The sequence below is a fragment of the Pagrus major genome, chromosome 8, assembly GCF_040436345.1.
Source record: "Pagrus major chromosome 8, Pma_NU_1.0".
In the NCBI taxonomy this organism is placed as follows: domain Eukaryota; kingdom Metazoa; phylum Chordata; class Actinopteri; order Spariformes; family Sparidae; genus Pagrus; species Pagrus major.
Genome location: NC_133222.1, coordinates 210,832 through 235,000, shown reverse-complemented (window position 1 = coordinate 235,000; position 24,169 = coordinate 210,832). Strand labels below are relative to the sequence as shown.

The 24,169-nt window shown below is 45.6% G+C and overlaps 2 protein-coding genes across 4 annotated transcripts in view; both read right to left on the bottom strand.

Annotated features, from left to right (window-relative positions):
• LOC141001672 (fibroblast growth factor receptor substrate 2-like) overlaps positions 1–6,993 on the bottom strand; it is a 14,946-nt gene extending 7,953 nt beyond the window's left edge. Inside the window, exons 1-2 of the mRNA XM_073472819.1 lie at positions 6,539–6,993; positions 822–909 (exon numbers count right to left, since the gene is read on the bottom strand). The gene's annotated coding sequence lies outside the window, so the exon portion shown is untranslated. The remainder of the gene's footprint in view (positions 1–821; positions 910–6,538) is intronic.
• Positions 6,994–7,064: 71 nt separating this feature from the next.
• The window catches only part of LOC141001671 (receptor-type tyrosine-protein phosphatase beta-like), a 28,976-nt gene continuing 11,871 nt past the window's right edge, over positions 7,065–24,169 (bottom strand). For 2 of the 3 annotated variants that reach the window (XM_073472815.1, XM_073472817.1), the window contains exons 11-31: positions 23,832–24,095; positions 23,176–23,445; positions 22,357–22,620; positions 21,845–22,111; positions 21,061–21,345; positions 18,789–19,067; positions 18,559–18,708; positions 18,207–18,474; positions 17,985–18,097; positions 17,639–17,744; positions 16,058–16,132; positions 15,622–15,639; positions 15,452–15,533; positions 13,474–13,564; positions 13,268–13,344; positions 12,747–12,881; positions 12,078–12,200; positions 11,581–11,744; positions 11,267–11,402; positions 10,665–10,779; positions 7,065–10,581 (exon numbers count right to left, since the gene is read on the bottom strand). In XM_073472815.1, coding sequence (XP_073328916.1) covers positions 10,559–10,581; positions 10,665–10,779; positions 11,267–11,402; positions 11,581–11,744; positions 12,078–12,200; positions 12,747–12,881; positions 13,268–13,344; positions 13,474–13,564; positions 15,452–15,533; positions 15,622–15,639; positions 16,058–16,132; positions 17,639–17,744; positions 17,985–18,097; positions 18,207–18,474; positions 18,559–18,708; positions 18,789–19,067; positions 21,061–21,345; positions 21,845–22,111; positions 22,357–22,620; positions 23,176–23,445; positions 23,832–24,095 — 3,305 coding nt within the window. In that variant the 3' untranslated portion in view covers positions 7,065–10,558. The remainder of the gene's footprint in view (positions 10,582–10,664; positions 10,780–11,266; positions 11,403–11,580; positions 11,745–12,077; positions 12,201–12,746; positions 12,882–13,267; positions 13,345–13,473; positions 13,565–15,451; positions 15,534–15,621; positions 15,640–16,057; positions 16,133–17,638; positions 17,745–17,984; positions 18,098–18,206; positions 18,475–18,558; positions 18,709–18,788; positions 19,068–21,060; positions 21,346–21,844; positions 22,112–22,356; positions 22,621–23,175; positions 23,446–23,831; positions 24,096–24,169) is intronic. The other variant, XM_073472816.1, reaches the window with a different exon arrangement.

The window sequence follows — 24,169 nt, the reverse complement described above, 5'->3', positions numbered from 1 at the left end:
ATCAGCATCACAATAACTAATAGAACTTTATTGATGTTAAAACACTTGCTGTCCTGGGATCAGTGTCTGTGTGTGTTACAGCTTCATTCATCTCCAACAACAAAGTGGAATCAGCCACAGACGTCTCGTTAGCGTCTCGCTAGCATCTCGTTAGCGTCTAGTCAGTGTCTCGCTTAGAAAACAGCCAAAGACGGCGTTCTGACGGCACAGTGGTGTTTTACACACAGCAGCTACGTGGAAGTAAAATCATACTTGGTGATATTTACACCGTATCAGAAGATATTATTAAAGTAATGTTTCTACATCAGTTCTGATCGTTTCTGGTGATACAGTGGATCTATAAGTTAATATGAAGCGAGATGAGGCTTCACTATATGTTTAATGATGCTGTCACAACATCATCAGACAAACTCAGTGTCGCGATCACGAGAGATCTTCACATCTAAAATACATCTTAGCTTTGTTTGAAGATACGAGTGGAGAGAATCTGACAAACACAGAAGAACTACACTGAAACCATTTTTCTAGATTATCAATATTGTGACATCACAACATGATCAATGATTCCTACATCTCATCACACTATGTTTTATTGATCCAGACGGGTCGTCTGCCTCCTTCAGTCGGACTGTCACCGTGTTTCTGTCTCTCACATACTGGTACCACTAATGACACAATGTATTGATTACAACCACACAGGAACCACCTGATTCACTGTAACAATCCTCATTGATCAGATTATTACTCCTCAATCTGGTTATTGTGATTACTGTGTGTGTGTGTGTGTGTGTGTGTGTGTGTGTGTGTGTGTGTGTGCTCACCTATATCCTGCCTCCAGTAGCTCTGGTTCCATCCTCAGAGCCTGACGGACTCTCATGCTTTAGTTGATCTGTGAACATGAACAACAGTCTGCACACGGACACACACACACACACACAGTTTACATTAAGTAATCAGAGTACTTTCTCCTGAGTGGTAAGATGTAAATGTTCTTCAGTTTGTGTTTAATATAATATAATAAAATAAAGTTATATCATCTACACTGAACAAAAATATAAACGCAACACTTTTGTTTTTGCTCCCATTTTTCATGAGCTGAACTCAAAGATCAAAAACATTTTCTATTTACACAAAAGATCCATTTCTGTCAAATATTGTCACAAATCTGTCTGAATCTGTGTTAGTGAGCACTTCTCCTTTGCCGAGATAATCCATCCCACCTCACAGGTGTGGCATATCAAGATGCTGATTAGACAGCATGAATATTGCACAGGTGTGCCTTTGGCTGGCCACAATAAAAGGCCACTCTGAAATGTGCAGTTTTATCACACAGCACAATGCCACAGATGTCGCAAGTTTTGAGGGAGCGCGTAATTGGCATGCTGATGCAGGAATGTCCACCAGAGCTGTTGCCCGTGAATTGAATGTTCATTTCTCTACCATAAGCCGTCTCCAATAAAGCAAAACTGCACATTTCAGAGTGGCCTTTTATTGTGGCCAGCCAAAGGCACACCTGTGCAATATTCATGCTGTCTAATCAGCATCTTGATATGCCACACCTGTGAGGTGGGATGGATTATCTCGGCAAAGGAGAAGTGCTCACTAACACAGATTCAGACAGATTTGTGAACAATATTTGACAAAAATGGATCTTTTGTGTAAATAGAAAATGTTTTAGATCTTTGAGTTCAGCTCATGAAAAATGGGAGCAAAAACAAAAGTGTTGCGTTTATATTTTTGTTCAGTGTAGTAATATAAAATATATATAAAATATAATAATATATAATAAAGTAATATAACAAAATAATATAATAATATAAAATAGAATATAATAACATGATAGAATATAATAAAATAATATAATAAAATAAAATAAAGTAATATAATAATATAATATCTTCATCCTGTGTTGATGCAGTTCTGTCCACTGTGAGCTCAGCACTCACTAACAGTTCTTGACTGTCAGTCTGAAGTTCTGTTGGACTAACGAACACTAACTTTAATCAATCAATTATCTAATCAGAGATGATCAATGTTCTGTGGATTGATCAGCTGACTATTGGTTGAGCTGACATTAGTGTCTGAGGAAACATTAAGATCATTCAAACCACTGAAACTTTATTAGCTCCAGCTGAACTTTAACTGAAGTGGTTTTAAATACGACTAATGATTATTTCCATTATTGATTAATCAGCTGATAATGTTCTCTGTTGTTTTGAGCTCAGGTTAAAGAGGCTGATAATACAGATAGACGGATGTTTCAGGACATTTAAAACATTTAAAAATGCAATATTTTGTCTCTCATGCAGCATCCTGCCTGCCTGCCTGCCTGCCTGCCTGCCTGCCTGCCTGTCTGCTGCCTGCCTGCCTGCCTGCCTGCCTGCCTGCTGCCTGTCTGCCTGCTGCCTGCCTGCCTGCCTGCCTGCCTGCTGCCTGCCTGCCTGTCTGCTGCCTGCCTGCCTGCCTGCCTGCCTGCCTGTCTGCTGCCTGCCTGCCTGCCTGCCTGCCTGCCTGCCTGCCTGTCTGCTGCCTGCCTGCCTGCCTGCCTGCCTGCTGCCTGCCTGCCTGCCTGCCTGCCTGCCTGTCTGTCTGTCTGTCTGTCTGTCTGTCTGCCTGCCTGCCTGCCTGCCTGCCTGCCTGCCTGCTGCCTGCCTGCCTGCCTGCCTGTCTGCCTGCTGCCTGCCTGCCTGCCTGTCTGTAACTAGTAACTAAAGTAATCAAACACATGTAGTGGAGTAGAAGTTTTAGCAGCACTTGAGCAAATCGTAGTTAGTTACATTAAATCGCTGATCGTTTAAATTTTGACACCAACATTTTCATTTTTACTTTAAATGTATATTGTTTCCAGATATCGGTTATTGATCTCCTTGATTACTAATAATGGTATCAGCCTGTCAGTCAGCTGATCACCGTCAGTGTCAGCTGCTACACTTCTGCTCTCGTCAATAAGTTGTTCACATCGCAACTAACAATTATTGTTATTAGAGGTCAACTGATATGATTGTATTGAATCAGGGTCGATACTGATGATTAGAAATCAAGACTGAAGACTGATGTTCATTTACAGTAACAATTAAACTCTGTCAAAATTTAGAACAAACACTGATGAAATTAACCAGTAAAGTCCAGTTTACTGGAGTCCACCTGCAGTCCTCAGCTGTCCCCCCGTGAAAACATGGAGCATTATGAAGAAGTAAATATGACAACAAACTTTAAACATCAACAGTCGTCAGGTCCGAACATGGAGGTTGGAGCTGGGGTCAGTCGGACCGTAGAGACCAACAGATCCCACCTCCTCTCTCCAGAGCCTCTCCACTCTCTGTCTCACTGACCAGCAGGGACAGGTGTTAGCAGCTAGCTCGCTACGTTGCTGTCAGTGTGGACAGTTTCTAAGTCACCATGTGAAACAACAACCTGCAGGGTTAGGGACGTGAGGTACGACCTACAGGCTGAAACTGGCCAGTTACTCTGAAATAAAAGCCTTTCTGTGGCACTGATGGCTGACAGTGCAAAGTGCCCACCTGCTCAAGGCCACTTCAACATGCAGCCGGGGCAGCCAGGGACTCAAACCAGCAACCTTCCGATTACTGGACGACCCGCTCTACCTCCTGGTTGCTAACGGCACGAGCATAGCCTAAACAAGCTAGCAGCTGTTACCTTTCCTTTCTAGCCATTTAGCTCTTCTCCCCTCATGCTAAACAAGTTTCCCGACACTATTTTATAATATTTCTAAGAAAACATGTCACATTATCACTGCTGTCAAGCTAGCATGTTAGCATGTTAGCATTGAGACATTTTGACTTAACTTTCTCTGCTATTCTTTGGCTGCTAGCTGGCTAACAGCTTGAGCAATGAGTGCTGCAGACAGGTACGCGAGCAGACAGACAGGTAGACTGGCAGCCACGCAGGTAGAATGGCAGACACACAGGTAGACTGGCAGACACACAGGTAGACTTGCAGACACACAGGTAGACTGGCAGACACACAGGTAGACTGGCAGACACACAGGTAGACACACAGGTAGACTTGCAGACACACAGGTAGACTGGCAGACACACAGGTAGACTGGCAGACACACAGGTAGAATGGCAGACACACAGGTAGAGTAGCAGACAGACAGGTAGACTGGCAGACACACAGGTAGACTGGCAGACACACAGGTAGACACACAGGTAGACTGGCAGACACACAGGTAGACACACAGGTAGACACACAGGTAGACTGGCAGACACACAGGTAGACTAGCAGACACACAGGTAGAATGGCAGACACACAGGTAGAATGGCAGACACACAGGTAGAATGGCAGACACACAGGTAGACTGGCAGACACACAGGTAGACTAGCAGACACACAGGTAGACTGGCAGACACACAGGTAGACTGGCAGACAGACAGGTAGACTAGCAGACACACAGGTAGACTGGCAGACAGACAGGTAGACTAGCAGACACACAGGTAGACTGGCAGACAGACAGGTAGACTGGCAGACAGACAGGTAGACTGGCAGACACACAGGTAGACTGGCAGACACACAGGTAGAGTAGCAGACACACAGGTAGACTGGCAGACACACAGGTAGACTGGCAGACAGACAGGTAGACTGGCAGACAGACAGGTAGAGTAGCAGACACACAGGTAGACTGGCAGACACACAGGTAGACTAGCAGACACACAGGTAGAATGGCAGACACACAGGTAGAGTAGCAGACAGACAGGTAGACTGGCAGACACACAGGTAGACTAGCAGACACACAGGTAGACTGGCAGACAGACAGGTAGACTGGCAGACACACAGGTAGACTAGCAGACACACAGGTAGAATGGCAGACACACAGGTAGACTTGCAGACACACAGGTAGACTGGCAGACAGACAGGCAGGTGACGAACACAACGAGCTGAGTCGACACTAAACTCAGTTTCAGGATTTGAAGTTTTTAAGCGTTTATTGGAGCAAAAATACAAATATCTACTTTATTAATTCTATTTTCTTCTGACAAAACGAGACATGTAGAGCAGAACCAGACTGATCCGATCAGACAGAACTGGACCACCTGAGATTCATGGCTAACAGTGTATATGAGCTGATATGAAACAGAAAAAGATGCTCGGTGTAATTAATAATTGTGAAATTCTCAGTTAAGTAAGAATATCAGCTGATATATTGATATCTGTAACATTTTAGTAAACTGGGCCCTGATATAAAGATTCATTCATTAAGAAAATAATCAGCAGATTAATCAGTTAATAATCCTAAATGACTGTCTTTAGTACAGTTACACTTCATTTGATTGATGCGTTGATTTCAGGGCTGCAGTTTCTTTGTATTAATGAACCTGGTGATTATTGATCTGACACAATACAGATATTGGACAAATAAACATGACTGGTTCCAGTTTGTCTCCATTTCATGTCTCAGTAAACTGAATATCTTCTGGTTTTGGACTGTTGAACATTCAGAACCATCACCTGGACTCAGAGACGGATGTTCATCTGTCACTGACGTCTGAATAATTAAAGGAGCAGTCTGTAGTTTTGGAGAAGACATGTTAATGAGAAGAGAAATATCAAACTCTGTTTTCTTGATTGAATAAAGTGAATAAACAAACTGACCTTAAAAGGAGTTTTACTCTGTTTATATGTGGCGGACCCTGCCACCTTTCTAGCTTCAAACAGCGTTCTGGGACCTTATTTTCCTCTGAGAACAGCTCGTTTATTCACTGATGGAAAAAGTTTGTATCATTACCTGGTGTATATTTCTTCTCCAAAACTACATAGTGCTCCTTTAATCAACTGATAATTAAAACAATGGTTAGTTAAAGACAGTCAGCGTCTGTTACAATGAAGCGTTGAGTTCTGACGTGTTCAGCAGAACTCAGACTCAGTTTACTGGATCCAAACAGAAGATGTGAGACAGCTCGCAGTTATTTCTCTATTAAAACACAGTTTGTTAGTTTGTCCTGTTACTGACAAAGTTGAGTTGATGAGTTTGAGGCTCCTTCAGAGCTGAGACTGAAACACTAACATGAACACAGTGGAGCACAGAGAGGCCTGCTCAGAACCAACACCAGCTCAGAACCAACACCAGCTTTAATCAAGTGTACGAATCAAACTCATGTTGTGTCTCCATTACAGCTCCACACACTGTGTGTGTGTGGGTGTTTACCAGCCGACACACACACACACAGATGAAGAGCTCAGACAGCGAGCAGCTGCTGGATTAACACAACTGACTCACACTAAAGCTTCACTTGTACAAGTTCGGACAACTTGAGTCGAGCCGCAGCTCCGGGCTCAATAAGTTGGTAATTAGCCGGAGCAGGCTTCATTCTGTCGGTGTGCTGTGATGAGAGTGTAATGGCAGCTAGTTAGCACAAAGCTAAGCTGACCTCTCTGCTGGTTGAATAAGCTAACACAGATTTCAGCTACCTAATTAGCTCCGAGGCTACATTAGCGTTCCGAGAACACACCAACGCATTCCGCTCGCTAGCTGCTCCCTAACTGAGAATACAGCGCTGTGTTCATGGAGACATACTTACAGGACACCGTCAGTGTGTTGAATTACAGGCTCCAAACTTTCCGGACATCCACTCGGTCGTGAAGCAGCTCGGATTTTGTCCCTGAACGACGCTGGCCAGTAAACCAAGGAGCCAGCTAGCGTTAGCCCGCTGCTACACCAGCAGATCCTCCATCTTTCCTCTGCGCTGCTAGAGCGCCAAAAAAAACAATCACAACTTCTTTCTAATGTGTCTACCGCTCGTGTTGGCGCCAATCAGACAATGAAAAACGGCTTAAATCCATCGAGAGTCCTTCGGGGGTCACTGCCGGGGGCGACGATAGGTCCAAACGCACTTTTTATCCGCCGAAAACCAAGTTTGCTGCGGTCGGACCGTCTTTTCTGCTGCTAGCCTGTTGGGCTAAATCACTGCAACTTGGCTAAACTTCCGAGAGTTCAGCAGCTCTCAATGTGGTGGAGCCCCGCGGCACTGCGCATGCGCGGCCCTGTGGTTTGGGAGAGCCGGGCCTCTCCCAGCGGAGACATAATGAATGACTAACAGAGTCATCTGAAATACATAATTACTCCTTTTATTCAAACACCCACAAATATGCGTCATCACATGATCCCAACACGGTGATTTACACGAGGACAGACAAGAAAGAGTTAAACATTCCTGCACTGTGACTTTACAGTCCTGTTGGAGCAGGTCGGCCCAATAATCACATATTTCTACATGTTTAATGAGCCGCTCTCATACAGGAGGTCCTGACCCAATACAGGATGATATGAAACAAACATTAGCCTGTGACTCACTGATAGATGTTCAAACAAGAACATTAATGCACTTTATGATCATTTAAAGGCCCTGAAACATACTTTAGTTTGTCCAGTGAGGATGTAACATCTGACCCACAGTCTGATGGCAGCTGTGTGTTGTAGAGAGCTGTAGCAATGAGTCCTAGCACCAGAAATCTGTTAGCATGTAAGCACTTCCTGTTCCCTCGTCTCAAAGTCTGTTGATGTGTTTTCAGTTAAATGTGTGAAATAAAGTGTGTTGTTACCACAGGCTGAACATATTTACATGTTTTATTCATCATTAAATGTCCACAGTTTAATTATGAAGCTCTTCATGTGTTAAAAACAGTTAGCGGTTGCTAACAAGTGTCTGAATGAGACTACAGAGGTTGTCGGGGACATTAAACGTCCTCACAGCGAACACGGAGACTCATCTGCTCACTAGTCCGTCTTCACAGGCCACTTTAGTTACACACTGTTCTGACTCTGACTTTACAACTCGTACATCGATCAGTTTATAGAAACCTGGAGAGTAATTGTGCAGTAAGACGCTCAGTGGTGGAGACTACAGCTCTCTGTTACCTCGTGTTGTCAGTCAACCCTGAACACAACACAGACACAGAGTCTAAACTTTAAAGGAACAGTTCATATAAACAGTCACTCAGTCATCATCTCCTCCTGATGATATAAAGTCAGGCTCAGCCATCATCTCCTCCTGATGATATAAAGTCAGGCTCAGCCATCATCTCCTCCTGATGATATAAAGTCAGGTTCAGTCATCATCTCCTCCTGATGATATAAAGTCAGGCTCAGCCATCATCTCCTCCTGATGATATAAAGTCAGGCTCAGTCATCATCTCCTCCTGATGATATAAAGTCAGGCTCAGCCATCATCTCCTCCTGATGATATAAAGTCAGGCTCAGCCATCATCTCCTCCTGATGATATAAAGTCAGGCTCAGCCATCATCTCCTCCTGATGATATAAAGTCAGGCTCAGCCATCATCTCCTCCTGATGATATAAAGTCAGGCTCAGCCATCATCTCCTCCTGATGATATAAAGTCAGGCTCAGCCATCATCTCCTCCTGATGATATAAAGTCAGGCTCAGCCATCATCTCCTCCTGATGATATAAAGTCAGGCTCAGCCATCATCTCCTCCTGATGATATAAAGTCAGACTCAGTCATCATCTCCTCCTGATGATATAAAGTCAGGCTCAGTCATCATCTCCTCCTGATGATATAAAGTCAGGTGAAGTCTCGTAGTCCACAGAACATTTCTGGAGCTTCACAGTAAAACAGAGTTGCAGCGTTCTGCTGAACAGCTGAAGCAGCTGGAGATGATTTAAACATCAGATGTCTCCGTGCAGCTCGTCTGCTGTGATCACAGAGATCGCAGCCTGATCTGAGGAGACCATATTTAACCCTTAGCTCGTGCTAACACTGTTAGCTTCACAGAGAAGATTTCTTCTTATAAAAGGTCTAAATAACTTCTGTTCGATCAGCTGGTTGTGAAGCTCCAGAAATGTTTGGTGGACGATGAAACTTCACCTGATTCTCCGTCAGCAGGAGACGATGACTGAGCGAACTGTTCCTTTAAGAAAGAAGCCGACAGATGATCCAAACTTTAGACGGGATTTGAATATTTACTGTGACAGAAAGATTAAAGGCTTCAGGTCAGTTATCTGCAACATGATGATGATGATGATGAACACGCTGAACACACACTGAACATGCTGAACACACACTGAACACACTGAACACACACTGAACACACACTGAACACACTGAACACACACTGAACACACTGAACACACACTGAACACACTGAACACACACTGAACACACACTGAACACACACTGAACACACACTGAACATACACTGAACACACACTGAACATACACTGAACACACACTGAACACACACTGAACACACACTGAACACACTGAACACACACTGAACACACACTGAACACACACTGAACACACTGAACACACACTGAACACACACTGAACACACACTGAACACACACTGAACACACTGAACACACACTGAACACACACTGAACGCACTGAACACACACTGAACACACTGAACACGCACTGAACGCACTGAACACACACTGAACACACTGAACACGCACTGAACACGCACTGAACACACACTGAACACGCACTGAACACGCACTGAAAACACTGAACACACACTGAACACGCACTGAACACACACTGAACACGCACTGAACACACTGAACACACACTGAACATGCACTGAACACGCACTGAACACCCTGAACACACACTGAACACACTGAACACACACTGAACACACACTGAACACGCTGAACACACACTGAACATGCACTGAACACACACTGAACACACACTGAACACACTGAACACACACTGAACACACACTAAACACACACTGAACACGCTGAACACACACTGAACACACACTGAACACACACTGAACACACTGAACACACACTGAACACACACTGAACACGCTGAACACACACTGAACACGCACTGAACACACACTGAACACACACTGAACACACACTGAACACACTGAACACACACTGAACACACACTGAACACACACTAAACACACACTGAACACACACTGAACACGCTGAACACACACTGAACACGCACTGAACACACACTGAACACAGTGTTCGTCCACATGAGAGCAGAAGAGTTGAACACATGTTGATGAGGAAGCTCATCACACAGGGCTCTGACACTTCTCTGCCCCGGTTTTTGCCTCTCAGGTTACATAAGTATTATACAGTTAGCCCTGTGTCACTGCTGGGTGGCTCATGGGGCTGTGTGCAGCCTGAGAGGAGGCCTGCAGACACAACTCAGGGCTTAATGCTGGGATACTGACGATAAACAAACTGCCTCTCTGTAATCCATCCATTCATAATCAATCTGCTGCATCATCATCATCATCATCCTCATCTTCCTCCTCCTCCTCCTCCTCCTCTGAACACACTGACCTGTGAGCCTTCATCGTCACAGTTTATAGAAGCTTGTGTCGTTTGTGGCGTACAGACATAAAACACATTGTTTATGAAACATTAAATACAAACAGTGTGATGATGTTTGTTTATGTTTGTTTATGTTCAGTTTGTTTACATTAATTCTTTACGTCACATAAATAATCTTTGTGGTTTCATGTTTCAAATATAAACAGACTTTATATAAAAATAGAAGTTTCCTGGAGCTCGACTGATCAATCAGGGGTCAATAAATCTCTAGCGTCTGGTGCTCAGCATCTCTGTGGAGGAAGGATCAATATGTTTGATTATCAGTGATCATACCAGCTGTGATGAGCTGCAGGTGGAGGACTACGTCACTCACCTCTCTGGGAGGTGTAGCTCACGTTCTCATAGACGGGACAGTTCTCCTGCTCACAGCGCAGCTTCCTGGCCCTCAGCACGTCACGCACACACTGATGGAGGTACGCATACTGCACCTACGTCAGGAGGTGGAGAAACTACGTCAGGTCAACACCGAGGAGGTGTAGAGACTACGTCAGGAGGTGGAGAGGCAATGTCAGGAGGTGTAGAGACTACGTCAGGAGGTGAGGAGACTACGTCAGGTCAACACCGAGGAGGTGTAGAGACTACGTCAGGAGGTGGAGAGGCAATGTCAGGAGGTGTAGAGACTACGTCAGGAGGTGAGGAGACTACGTCAGGAGGGTGGAGAGGCTACGTCAGGAGGTGGGGGAGGTGGAGAGACTACATCAGGTCAACACCAAGAAGGTCCAGAGACTACGTCAGGAGGTGGGGAAGGTGGAGAGACTACGACAGGTCAACACCGAGAAGGTTCAGAGACTACGTCCGGAAGAGGGGAAGGTGGAGAGGCTATGTCAGGTCAACACTGAGAAGGTTTAGAGACTACGTCAAGAGGTGGAGAGACTAGGTCAGGAGGTGAGGAGACTACATCAGATGAACACCTACCTCCGTCTGCACCATGTGTGAGCGGTGGAGTCGCAGGTCGAACACGGAGCCGTAGACGTCCACAGTGTCTTTGGTGTCGAGCTGCTGCAGAACTCGATCCAGAACGATGAAGGTCCCTGTACGACCCACACCAGCACTGACACACACACCAGAGTCCAGCCAAAAAAACATGAATTTAACTGAAGCACAAACGTTAACAATGCTGTATCCTGAGAGGCTTCTAATGGGGCACCAGGACCTCAGACCCCACAGGGTCGATGTGGGCAGGGGTGCTGTTTGGTTTTAATGTTGGTGTATGTGACTTTGATATGTACCTGCAGTGGACCACAGTGGGTCCAGATCCAGGACTTCTGTTGACGTAGTCCCGTACAGTCCGAACAAACTGGATGAGGGACTGAGTGGTCTCTGGTACTCCGTGATCCGGCCAGACTGTGTAGTGAAACTGACGAACCAGCCGAGTGAAGCTCAGCTGCTCCTCCTGACATACACACACACACACACACACACACACACACACTCATTAATCGTGAGTGGATCTGAAGTACGGGCAGATGTGAAATAGGGCAGAAAGCTGATTCATTATCAGTGTTGTTATTCTTTAAATATATTATCACACATTTTACAGGTAAATGTTCTGTTCAATGTGTGTTTATCTGTTCTTTTCAGTGACATTATTACGGTGGCCCTGAAGGGCCAAACACATCACAAGGTCGTGTTTTGTGAAAGGTTAGGTTGTAAAGTGCTGTTGTGTTGTTGTTGTTGTTGTGGTTGTTGTTGTTGTTGCACATGAGATGATTCTTGAGGGACGTACACTGCAGATGTTGAACTCTCGTATGGTCCACTCAGGGAGAACGGACTCTGACAGCATCCGGACGATCAGGTCTCCGTAGTACAGAGGGTCGTGATCAAAGGGCCAGTAGTGGTCACACTTCACCTGGACACACAGGAGACACATGTGTGAAGCAACATGTGACGTCTGAACACTGAAGCAACAACAGTGTGTTGGAGAGTGACACGACCACACCGAGTACAACATGCCAACAGTGACTCTTCAGAGTCGGACTGAAGTGAATCAGGTAACAACACATTCAGTGATGTTCAATATCAGATGAATCACATCAGAATAATTCAACTGTGTTTGTCTGATTGTTGTTTTTACAGTCTATAAGTTCATCTGTTTCTCATTAGAGCTCTGGAGACTAAATCATTGATCGTCTTTAATAATGATAACTGAGATATGAGGATGGTGTTCAGACACACGTGATGAATGAAGCCTGACACACCCGGGCAGAAGCTGGATGTGCCTCTTTATTGTTGACTTTACTGTTGATCTTGTGCTGGAGGTGAAGTCAGACTCTACATGTGAGCAAAGATTCATTCAACAGAAGCAGGCCAACACGTCTGATGACATGTCTGTGTATTTCTGCACTGAAGCTGCTGAATGTTAAATATCTACATGTCAGGGTGATGACACACTCACCCGGCCTTTCTCCACACACTGAGTGACCATCACGATGTTGTGGACGTTCTGCTCCCAAACCATCTTCCAGAAATCATCTTTAGTTCCCGGCAGTGGACCCTGTGTGGCAACGTACTCCCGACGGAAGTTATTCCCCTAAAACACATTCAAACTTGTGTATGAGGTGAAAGGCGGAGTTGATGACGGAGATCAGAAACACTCAATGACACGTCAGCAGCTGTGTCAGTTTTCCATAAACGTCTGCCAACACACAACAGTAAATAAATGTACATGTGTTCATCTGGTTCTTTACAGTGTGAAGGAACAATGATTTCGATACTGTGAGTCCATCAACACACAAATACACCACCAGTGACTCATTCATGTCCTGTTTGATAATGAAGCCTGATGACTGAAGTACACTGATGTGGACCTGACAGGAAGATGATGTGTTAACTTATTATAACATGAAACCTGTCACGTGTTCAGTCACATGTTCAGTCGCGTGTTCAGTCACATGTTCAGTCACATGTTGATCTTACAGGGATGTAGCTGGCGTTGATGTAGTCGGAGCACGGATCATCGTCCACGTAGGACAGCTTCACCCTCGTTGAGTCGTCTGAACAGAATCCAGAGACAGAAACAGACAAAGAGACAGGTGAGTCCATGTTCACCTGAACATGTGTTCTGCTTCTTTACATGTGAACATGTGTTCTCCTTCTCTACATGTCAACATGTGTGTTCTCACATGGCAGGATGTTGTTGTATCGGTTCTTGCCACGGTTTTCTGGCAGCAGAGCTGAGTCCAGGGGCTGATTGCGTCCGACGTCCTTCAGGTCCTGATGGAAAGAAAGCAGCAGAGTTAACTCTCACACACTCTCACACACTAACACACTCACTCTCTCACACACTCTCACACTCTCACACACTCTCACTCAAATCAATTCAATTTTTTTTTTTTTTTCAATTCAAAGGGGCTTTATTGGCATGAAAGTTTAACAACAATTTTCCCAAAGCATCTGTCCAAACACTCGGACAGAACACAACAAATAACAACACAAACACAACACCAAGATTGATTTACATTAATTATATATACAGTATATTCAGTGTGCGTGCGTGTGTGCGTGTGTGCGTGTGCCTGCGTGTGTGTGTGCGTGTGCCTGCGTGTGTGTGTGTGTGTGTGGGTCACTCACTGTCCCTCAGGTTGTGGCATGTTGACACATATTGGGCAGCAAGATGTGCCCTGTCTCCTTCTCCCAGGAGTATTTTTACTCTCACTCTCTCTCACTCTCTCTCACTCTCTCACACTCTTGCTTCGTGCCTCCAGAGCCTCGTCCCACTCGTCAGTCCTCATCCTCCTCGACTTATCCTCTGCGTATGACACAGTCAACCACCAAATCCTCCTCTCCACTCTGGCTGAACTTGGCATCGCTGACTCTGCTCTAACCTGGTTCACATCATACCTGACAAATCGCACCTTTCAGGTCACGTGGAATGGCTCCCTGTCCAAACCCTGCTCCCTGGAAACTGGTGTTCCTCATGGCTCAGTACTAGGACCGCTCCTATTTTCACTATACACTAGATCACTAGGCTCTGCAATCACATCACATGGATTCTCTTACCACTATTATGCTGACGACATCCAACTGTTCCTCTCCTTTCCCCATCCTCCTCCAACACCCACTGGCAGACATCTCTGCTTGGACAACTGCGCATCATCTCAAGCTCAACCTTAGTAAAACTGAACTTCTCCTCATCCAGGGGAAAGACTGCCCTCACATGGACCTGTCAGTCACTGTCGAGGACGTCACAGTATCGCCTTCATCGACTGCGAGGAACCTGGGCGTAATCCTCAACAACGGACTATTCTGCACCCCCAACATAACTGCGGTGGCCCGATCCTGCAGATTTGCCCTCTACAACATCCACAGGATCCGGTCTTTCCTCACAAAGGATGCGACGCAACTCCTGGTCCTATCGCTGGTCATCTGCAACTCACTCTTGACTGGACTCCCAGCCTCTGCGACTAAACCGTTGCAGTGTATCCAGAACGCTTCAGCGCGCCTTGTTTTCAATCTACCCAAATTCTCCCATGTGACACCCCTCCTTCGTGACCTTCCTGTTGCGGCCCGCATCAGATTCAAGACCATGGTACTGGCCTTCAAGGCCGTCAACGGAACTGCACCCATCACACCACACGCCCCAGTGCAAGCACTTCGCTCTACTATATCAGCTGGCCGGCTAGTACCGCCATCGCTGAGAGGAAACAAAGGCCGCTCAGTGAAGCTGCGACTCTTCTCTGTTCCTGCGCCCCTGTGGTGGAACGAACTCCCGACCAATGTCAGGACAGCAGAATCACTCGCCATCTTCCGCAAAAGACTTCACTTGTTCAGACTTCACCTCGACCCGTGCATAGCATGACTCCCTCCCCACCCACCCCCCCAAAAAAAAAATGTATATGCACTTGTATGTTCTTACTATTAGCACTTACATCATAACACTTTTGTAATTATGGTATCCTTGATAAATAGCACCTACTTTGCTCAGATGAGGGCTTGAAAATTGTTTCTATCTTTTCTTTTCTACTTTATCGACGGTGATATGTTGTGGTTTCTTTCTTGTGTCAAATGGCTTTGGACAAAAGCGTCTGCTAAATGCCCTAAATGTAAATGTAAATGTAATGTGATGAAGTGTGGCTGTGTCCATGTGAAGAGCTGAGTCACCTCGTACTCCTCTGACAGCAGGTAGTTGGAGTCGGCCTGCAGTTTGTTGTAGTGACAGTCAAAGTTGAGGATCTTGATGGGACTGAAGGAAACACAGAGACATTTGAGAACAGAACAAACTGCTGACAGATTAGAGATCAGAGAGCAGAGGACACATTCTGATTCCTCACCTGGAGATACGACGGTGCCTGAGAGACAGAACAGAGGGAAACAAGTTCAACACAGCCAGGAACACACTGATGACATCACAACTCATCAATCCAAAGGGATCAATAATCCGCTGCTGTCACATCACTTGTTTATCTTCATGATTTGTTTATTGATTTATGACATCATTATATCCTGTTTTTACCAGCAGGTACTATGTGTTGTAGTACTGCTGCTAGAAGAAGTATTAGTATTCATCTCAGTGTGAGTATTACAAGTACAAGTAGTAGTATCTGTAGTAGTTTACAGTTCTATATTAGTAGCAGTACTAGTTACTTATTTAGTTTTTTAGTGTTGTGAGTAGTTCAAGTATCAGTAGTATTAGCAGTAGTACTACAGTAGCACTACTGCTACTGTAGTACTACAGTAGCAGTAGTACTACAGTATCAGTAGTCTTACCCTCTGACTCCCAGGTGAGCTGCTGTCGTCCTCTCTCTCCTCACACTCATCCTGACTGTTGCTCTCTCCTCATCACTGAAACACAGTGATTTATTACTGTTATTAATACAGGACAGTTTACCTGCTCCACCCTGCTCCACCTTCACACAGGAGGAACTCACCAGTAGAGAAGAGGGTTGGTGCAGGGATCCTGCACCAACCTGCAAATTCAGACAGAGCGCGGCATACTGGGGTCTGTTTTGGTTCGCCAATATGACGCCTTGGAGGGTACACTTTCTGCCGCCTCCATTGCTATGTAAATCCAAGGCGTCGATGTGCCGGCAATTGCGTGACATGGGCGGAGGTGTCGATGACGTGGAATGTTGTGTGACCCGCAGCCGGGAGTTTTAAAAGCAGGAAACAGCTGATCACAGCAGTCAGTTCATCACTTCATCCGCGGACGTCAAGATGAGCAACTGGAAAGCCGCTGAGATCCGGGAGGTGCTAACCATCACAGCCGAGAGAATCGTCAATAACCAGATCACTCGTCACTGTTCACGCCCAACGTCGTGCTTCACGTCACATCATGTTTACGCCTCCCCCAGTGGCAGCTTTTTTGAAAAGGAGGAATATTACACCTCCGTTTCACAGAGACAAGGCGGCAGATTGCAGCCTTTACCTGGCTGCATCTGTCGCGCATTTTCTAACTAAAAGGGGCTAGAGGTAGAGTCAGAGGTAGAGTCAGAGGTAGAGTCAGAGGTAGAGTCAGAGGTAATATCAGAGGTAGAGTCAGAGGTAATATCAGAGGTAGTATCAGAGGCTCCTGTCTGTCATCCTGTCTGTCCTCCTGTCTGTCATCCTGTCTGTCCGACCGACTCTTCATCACATTTCTGCCCAAAAAACGGCGTCTGCAAAAAACGTGTTAAAACTCGCCTGAGTTAAAACTCACCAAGTGTTTGTCGCAGTGAAAAAAAAATCCCCTGGACAGTCAGTTACTGTTGTCATGGTGACAGTCAGCCCTCCCGACTGAGACTTCAGTGAACTTTCCCCCAGAAAACAGCCTCCCTCCCTGCGAGTGACAGAGTCAGACAGCGTCCTGTTTACTGATGGCGATTATGTAATTATGTAATTTAGAGCGAAAAACGTAACTTTGTCACTTTCCAGGAATTTATTTTGTTTACATGTTGGTTAAATTGAGCAGGTTTAACTGAAGATGATAAAATGGAGCTGATTATTGATTATTGATTGTCCTTCACATCTTTCATTGACCTCAAAGTCGAGGAAACGTTTCAGTGTGTTCAGACTGGTCCCATCCTGCTGTGATTGGCTGTTAGCTGTGAGCCTTTCAGAATAAAGCAGCTTCCTGTGAGCGACCACTGATTAACAGTCCAGATCATCACAAATTAAGCCCCACCCACAGCCCCGCCCACAGCCCCACCCCTCACTGTGATGGACAGCTGGTTATTTTTCTATTTATGTTTGTCTGAAAACCACCAGAGTCCCTTCTGACACCAGCCGGGTCTGACTGGACACATCGTGAGCGAGGTGGTGCTGTATGGTGCTGTGTGGTGCTGGGTGGTGTTTCTTTCAGTAGATACTCACACTTTCCGAGCCTTCTGTCTGCAGACGAGCAGAGTGGTGACCCCGACCACCATGACAATGAGGAACATGCCGGCACTGACGCCTTCAATCACACCGCTCAGAGGCTCTGCAGCAGGACACACACACACACACTGAGGTTACTGTTTATAAGAACTGTTCCTTTAAGAGTTTAAATAATCATTTTAATAATCAGATTAATTATCAGATTAATTATCAGCCCTCTTCTTTATCTTCATTAGTAAATGTCTGTCCTCATCCTCCTCCAGCTGTCTCTCTCTCTCTCTCTCTCTCCTAACTCTGACCCGGTGGTACTCAGTACTCTGACCCGGTGGTACTCGGTACTCACCTGCCTCGGTGACCACGGGCAGTGACAGGTAAGTGTCAGTGAACAGAGGGGAGCCGATGCTCAGCCCGTTTTTCTCTTCATCAAACAGCTGAGTGAATGCTCGGATGCTGATCCTGCAGGCAGGACCAGACAGAACCATCAGAACTCATCATGTCCACGTTGACGATGATGTAATACATGTTGTTATTGTTTATTATGGTTTCTATAGTAACCGTGCAGTACCTGTAGGCAGTGTTGGGTTTCAGAGGTCCGTCACAGAACAGTTTCAGGTCTCTGCTGGTCTCTGGGTCCAGGTCTCGGTGCTCACAGGAGCCTCCCAGCAGGTCCGTCCCTGTCCCCAGACTGGGGTGGAAGCTGTGGGAGCTGTCGGGGCCCTCGCTGCACTGACTGGGGAAGTAACTGGTCTGGTAGGTCTTCACGGAGCTGTTGGTCTTATAGTCCAGGTAGGAGGGCAGAGGGTCCTGGTGCTGCGGCTGCACCTCATCAACACCTTCAACATGAAGAACAGATGACGGCAGGTTAACGAGCGGGACGGTGCAACTGAGTACGAGCTCAGTACTGAGCACGAGACTACCTTCAGACTCGGTCACCACCACGGCGAAGAACCTGATGGCTCCGTTGACGTCACTGAACCAGCTGCAGTTGAACCTGAAGGAGATGGAGGACTTGGTGACCTCAGCAGACCACTCACTGACCCGGGTACTGAGGGGGGGCACCGGAGGACCTGCAGGAGTCACATCAGTCCTGATTGTTAACCTCCAGATGAGCCTGAACCCCCCTTGAGACCCTGAGTGTGACTCTTACGGTCGATCATGGTGACCACGCTGTCCCGCGCCGCCTCGCTGGTCGTCCCGTCAGAGATCACCTTCACGGAGACGCTGTAGCGTTTGTGGGGCTCCAGCTGGGTGATGACGTAGGCAGTGGAGTCTCGGCCGGTGCGTCTGGAGTAGACCAGGACCTGGGAGTCCTGGTGGAGACACTCGATGGTGTAGGAGTCGTAGTCGGCCTCCGGGGTCCCCCAGGAGCAGGAAATGGAGGTGGAGCTCTGAGGGCGACAGTGGAGGCTGTGGACCCGCTCCGGTTCTGAGGAAACAACAGCAGACTGGACTTAAGTATATTCAGATACTGTAAAGAATATATATACATACTATACTATATATATATATATATATATAGAACATATATACACACTATACTATACTGTACTGTAATATTCACAGATACTGTATAGAATATATACTACATACTATACTGTACTGTATGGTATGTAGTATATAGTATATACAGTATATACAGCATAGTATGTAGTATATACAGTACAGTATGTAGCATATACAGTATAGTATGTCGTATATAGTATATACAGTACAGTATGTAGTATATACAGTATAGTATGTAGTATATAGTATATACAGTATATACAGTATGGTATGTAGTATATAGTATATACAGTATAGTATGTAGTATATACAGTATATACAGTATAGTATGTAGTATATACAGTATAGTATGTAGTATATAGCATACACCATATAGTATGTAGTATATAGCAGAGGTGGGGGACTCGAGTCACATGACTTGACTCGAGTCGGACTCAAGTGGCAAATTTGAGGACTTGAGACTTACTTGACTAACACTGATGAAAGACTCGACTTGACTTTGACTTGGCATTCATAACTTGAGACTTGACTTAGACTTGACACAGATGACTCGAAAGTCTTGGCTTTTCTTTCTTTCTTTTTTGATTTTTTGCGCATATTGAGACGTTAATTTTGTTTTTGATACTTTGCCCTCTGCCACTGTATGAGGCGGTGCGTGCAAGCCTGGCAGGTGGCGGGCGTGCCAGAGTGGCACTGTGGCAGACAGGATCAGAGGAGGAGAGGGAGCTCCTAAAATCATCTAATTTTGGATCTGTCACTTCAGGACCCACAAAGAGAGGTAGGTGACTGTGTGTCTTTAGCTAACTTTAGCTAACGCTATGACGTTTTAGGTGCTATTTAACTATGTTAGGCTTGGCTTCAAACAGAGCTTAGCTGTGTGCTCATGGCTAAACGCAGGGTTTTCCCTGGCTATCTAAGGCAAAGGCGGGCTGCCTGGGTGATTTTGGCCGCCGTCTTGGTTAAAGCGTGTGTGTGTTTCAGATATAGCGTCTTCAGTGCGCACAAAGGCATTATTTTAAATGTAGGCGCGCATTATGCGTGCTCACGACCCAACACGACACCGTATCGGCAACGCACTTGTTTAGTGCACGTCCGCGACGGACCTGCTTCTCCCTCAGGTGTTGTGTAAAATTCAACCTTTTCATGACCACTATGTCTACTTACTGATTTAAATGAGGAAACTGGTAGATCAGAATTTTGTGTGACGTTACTTCTTGTGACTTGCTTGACCTTAGCCATGACTCGACTTGACTTGCTTGATTTTCATCACAGTAGCTTGGGACTTGCTTGAGACTTGAAGGTATGTGACTTACTCCCACCTCTGGTATATAGTATATACAGTATATACAGTATAGTATGTAGTATATACTATATAGTATGTAGTATATAGTATACACCGTATAGTATGTAGTATATACAGTATAGTATGTAGTATATACTATATAGTATGTAGTATATAGTATACACCGTATAGTATGTAGTATATACAGTATAGTATGTAGTATATAGTATACACCGTATAGTATGTAGTATATACAGTATAGTATGTAGTATATAGTATTTACAGTATATACAGTATAGTATGTAGTATACAGTATAGTCTGTAGTATATACAGTATAGTATGTAGTATGTAGTACATACAGTACAGTATGTAGTATACAGTATAGTATATAGTATATACAGTATATACAGTATAATATGTAGTATGTAGTATATACAGTACAGTATGTAGTATATAGTATATATAGTATAGTGTGTAGTATATACAGTATAGTGTGTAGTATATACAGTATATACAGTATAGTATGTAGTATACAGTATAGTATGTAGTATATACAGCATATACAGTATAGTGTGTAGTATATACAGTATATACAGTATAGTATGTAGTATACAGTGAAGTGCTGCCCCCTACTGGTGCGGATGCTGTTGGTGATGGCTGAGCTGTAGGAGGCCTCGGGCCCGGCGGCCCCGCTGACGGTGTGGAGGCTGAAGGTGTAGAGTCGTCCGGGGAACAGTCCTCGAAGGATCCGGCTGCCCGACGTCCGGCTGTGGTACGGGTTGATGACGGACAGCCGGTCTGCAGGAGTCCACTGCAGGTCAAAGTCATCGTAGTCAGAACCCACCGGACCGCTCCATGTGATCTCCACAGACGTGTTAGTGACTCCTCCAAACAGGAAGGAGGTGGCAGGTCTGGGAGCTGAGGAACAGGAGAGGAGGAGGAGGAGGAGGAGGAGAGAGAGTGGAGGAGGAGAGGGGAGGAGGAGAGAGCAGAGATAGAGGAGGAGAGAGGAGGAGGAGAGAGGAGGAGAGAAGATTACTGACTGATGAAAAAGATTAAAGAAACATTTTATAGAAACACGTCAGCCTTTAGAAGCTTCATCATGATCAGTGATGATCAATGATGATCAGTCATGATCAGTCATGATCAGTCATGATCAATGATGATCAGTCATGATCAGTGATGATCAGTCATGATCAGTGATGATCAGTCATGATCAGTGATGATCAGTGATGATCAATGATGATCAATGATGATCAGTCATGATTAATGGATGATCTGTGAGGGGGGCAGCAGGGGGCACTGCAGCCTCCAGCTGTGGGTGGTGATGGGTTTGTAAAGTGGTTTAAGGATTTCCAGGCTCTTCCAGGAGTTCCAGGACCCTAAAGGACTAATAAATGCAGCGTCAGCGTCTCACCGGTCCGGCCCAGCGTGCTCACTCTGTTGCTCAGCTCCCCGCTCACACTCAGCACCTCAGCTCGGTACAGACGGCCCGGGACCAGGTCTGAGAAGACGAACTCGGTGACCTCTGACCCCAGCTGCTGCTGTGAGCGCTGAGAGCCATCAGGGTTGAAGAGAGTCAGCAGGTACCGGCTCAGATCTCCACTGGGCCGGTCCCAGTTCACCCACAGAGCATCAGACTGGTTTCCACTGTGAGCCCTCAGAGACGCCACCGCTGCTGGGACTGAAGATGAGACGCAGGACAAAAGATTGATCAGACCTGTCAGTCCAGCTGTCTGCTGACTCCACCAAACTACATTCAAAACTCTCAGTATTTTAATGATTTCATGATGTCACTGATGTTTTATTGTTTTCTTCTGCCTGTTTTTATTCTCTGAGCGCAGACTGAGGCAACCTGATGACATCACTATGACATCATGATGTTACAAACCTGCTCTAACAGACTGATTCATCATTACCCTCCCTTACCTGTCCTGGCCCAGACAGCTGATTGGTTGCTCTGCTCCCCGCTGTGAGTCACCACCACCATCCTGTATGGAGCTCCAGGTCTTAGACCCTGGAAGGAGCACTGCTGACTGCTGGACTGGCCTCGCCGTCTCTCCTGCAGTGAGTCGTCACTTTTGTATAAGAAGAGCTCATAGAGCTCAAAGTCTCCCTCTGGTAGAGACCAGTGGAAGGACAGGCTGGTGCTGGTGTTGGCTTTAACGCACAGATTGGTAACGGCTGCTGGACCTGTCAGGAAGAAGAAACACTTTTCTCTCTAAATATTAGAGACTATTCAAATATTAACTTTTTTTATCTTACAAAATCCTCCGACTGTTTCTTCAAATATTCCAGAGTTTTATATGTTTTTCTCAACAAGTCACAAAATTTTTCTTGAAATATAAATAAAAGTTCTCCCAAAATTCCAAGTTTTTCTTGAAAACGTTTTTTTCCCCCCGTTAAATATGAAATATTTATTTTTCTCGATAAATGAAAACTTTTTGCTTCTTGAAAAATATCTAAAAAGAGAACTTTTCCTTCCTCTTTTACGAAACAATTGAGCTTCTTTTTTGGAAATATTCCAACCCTATTATTGATTTTTATTATTTCTTGTTGAAAAATAACCACAACCAATCAGAATATTCTTCTTGAAATACACAAAAAGTCATCAAGTAGAACACAAAAGTTAATTTGTTCCTGAGAAATAAGACTTGTTTTCTTGATAAACTTTAGTCTGTCTCTTTGCTAACAGCAGCCTGACACCTGCTGGTAGAAGAACACTGAGTTAGAAATAGTAAGTCTTACGTGTGCGAGCCTCGATGCTGACACCCGGGCTGCGAACCCCCCCACTGGTGGTCTGGACCAGGACTTGGTACTTCCTGCCCGGCGTCAGGCCGTCGAACCTGCAGCTGGTCTGTGCGGAGGGCCGAGAGGAGTTTGACACCAGGCCACCTCTGTCATCCAGGAGCCGCAGGACGTACCCGTCAGACACACCAAGAGCTTCCTGCCAGCTCACCTGCAGGCTGCAGGTGGAGTGGAGGTCCTCCACCTGGACACCTGTCACCGCTGAGGGCACTGAACACAGGTACATAACTTACTACACAGCAGAACAGGTAAAGTATCAGCAGTACAAGTACACAAGCATTATGACATGATACTCAGCAGGATCTTTGACCCAGTTACAGTTTTCTACCTGTCGGTACCCAGTGTTAATAACACCTGAACCTCCCTTCAGTGGAGGAACCACTCACCTGTGTGTATATATATCAGATATAACAGTAGCAGTGGCTCACCTGTGTGTATATATATCATATATAACAGTAGCAGTGGCTCACCTGTGTGTATATATATCATATATAACAGTAGCAGTGGCTCACCTGTGTGTATATATATCATATATAACAGTAGCAGTTGCTCACCTGTGTGTATATATATCATATATAACAGTAGCAGTTGCTCACCTGTGCGCCCGGTGGCCGTGCTGTTGTTGAGCAGCTCTCCACTGACAGACTGAACCGTCACGCTGTACATCTGTCCGGGCTGCAGCGAGCCAAACGTCACCTCGTTGTGGTGTTTGAGGATGGGCCGGACGTCCAGCTGTCTGTCCTGTCTGAACAGGAACACTGAGTATCCGTCCACGTCGCCGTGACCCGGAGTCCAGCTCACCTTCAAGCTGCTGCTGTCTCCACTGTTACTGACGTGGATGTTCTTCACTTTACTGGGGACTGAAGAGAGAACAGACCAGAGCTGCATCACTTTATCTCTGTCAGAGTTTCAGAGTGGAGCTGCAACCAGAACT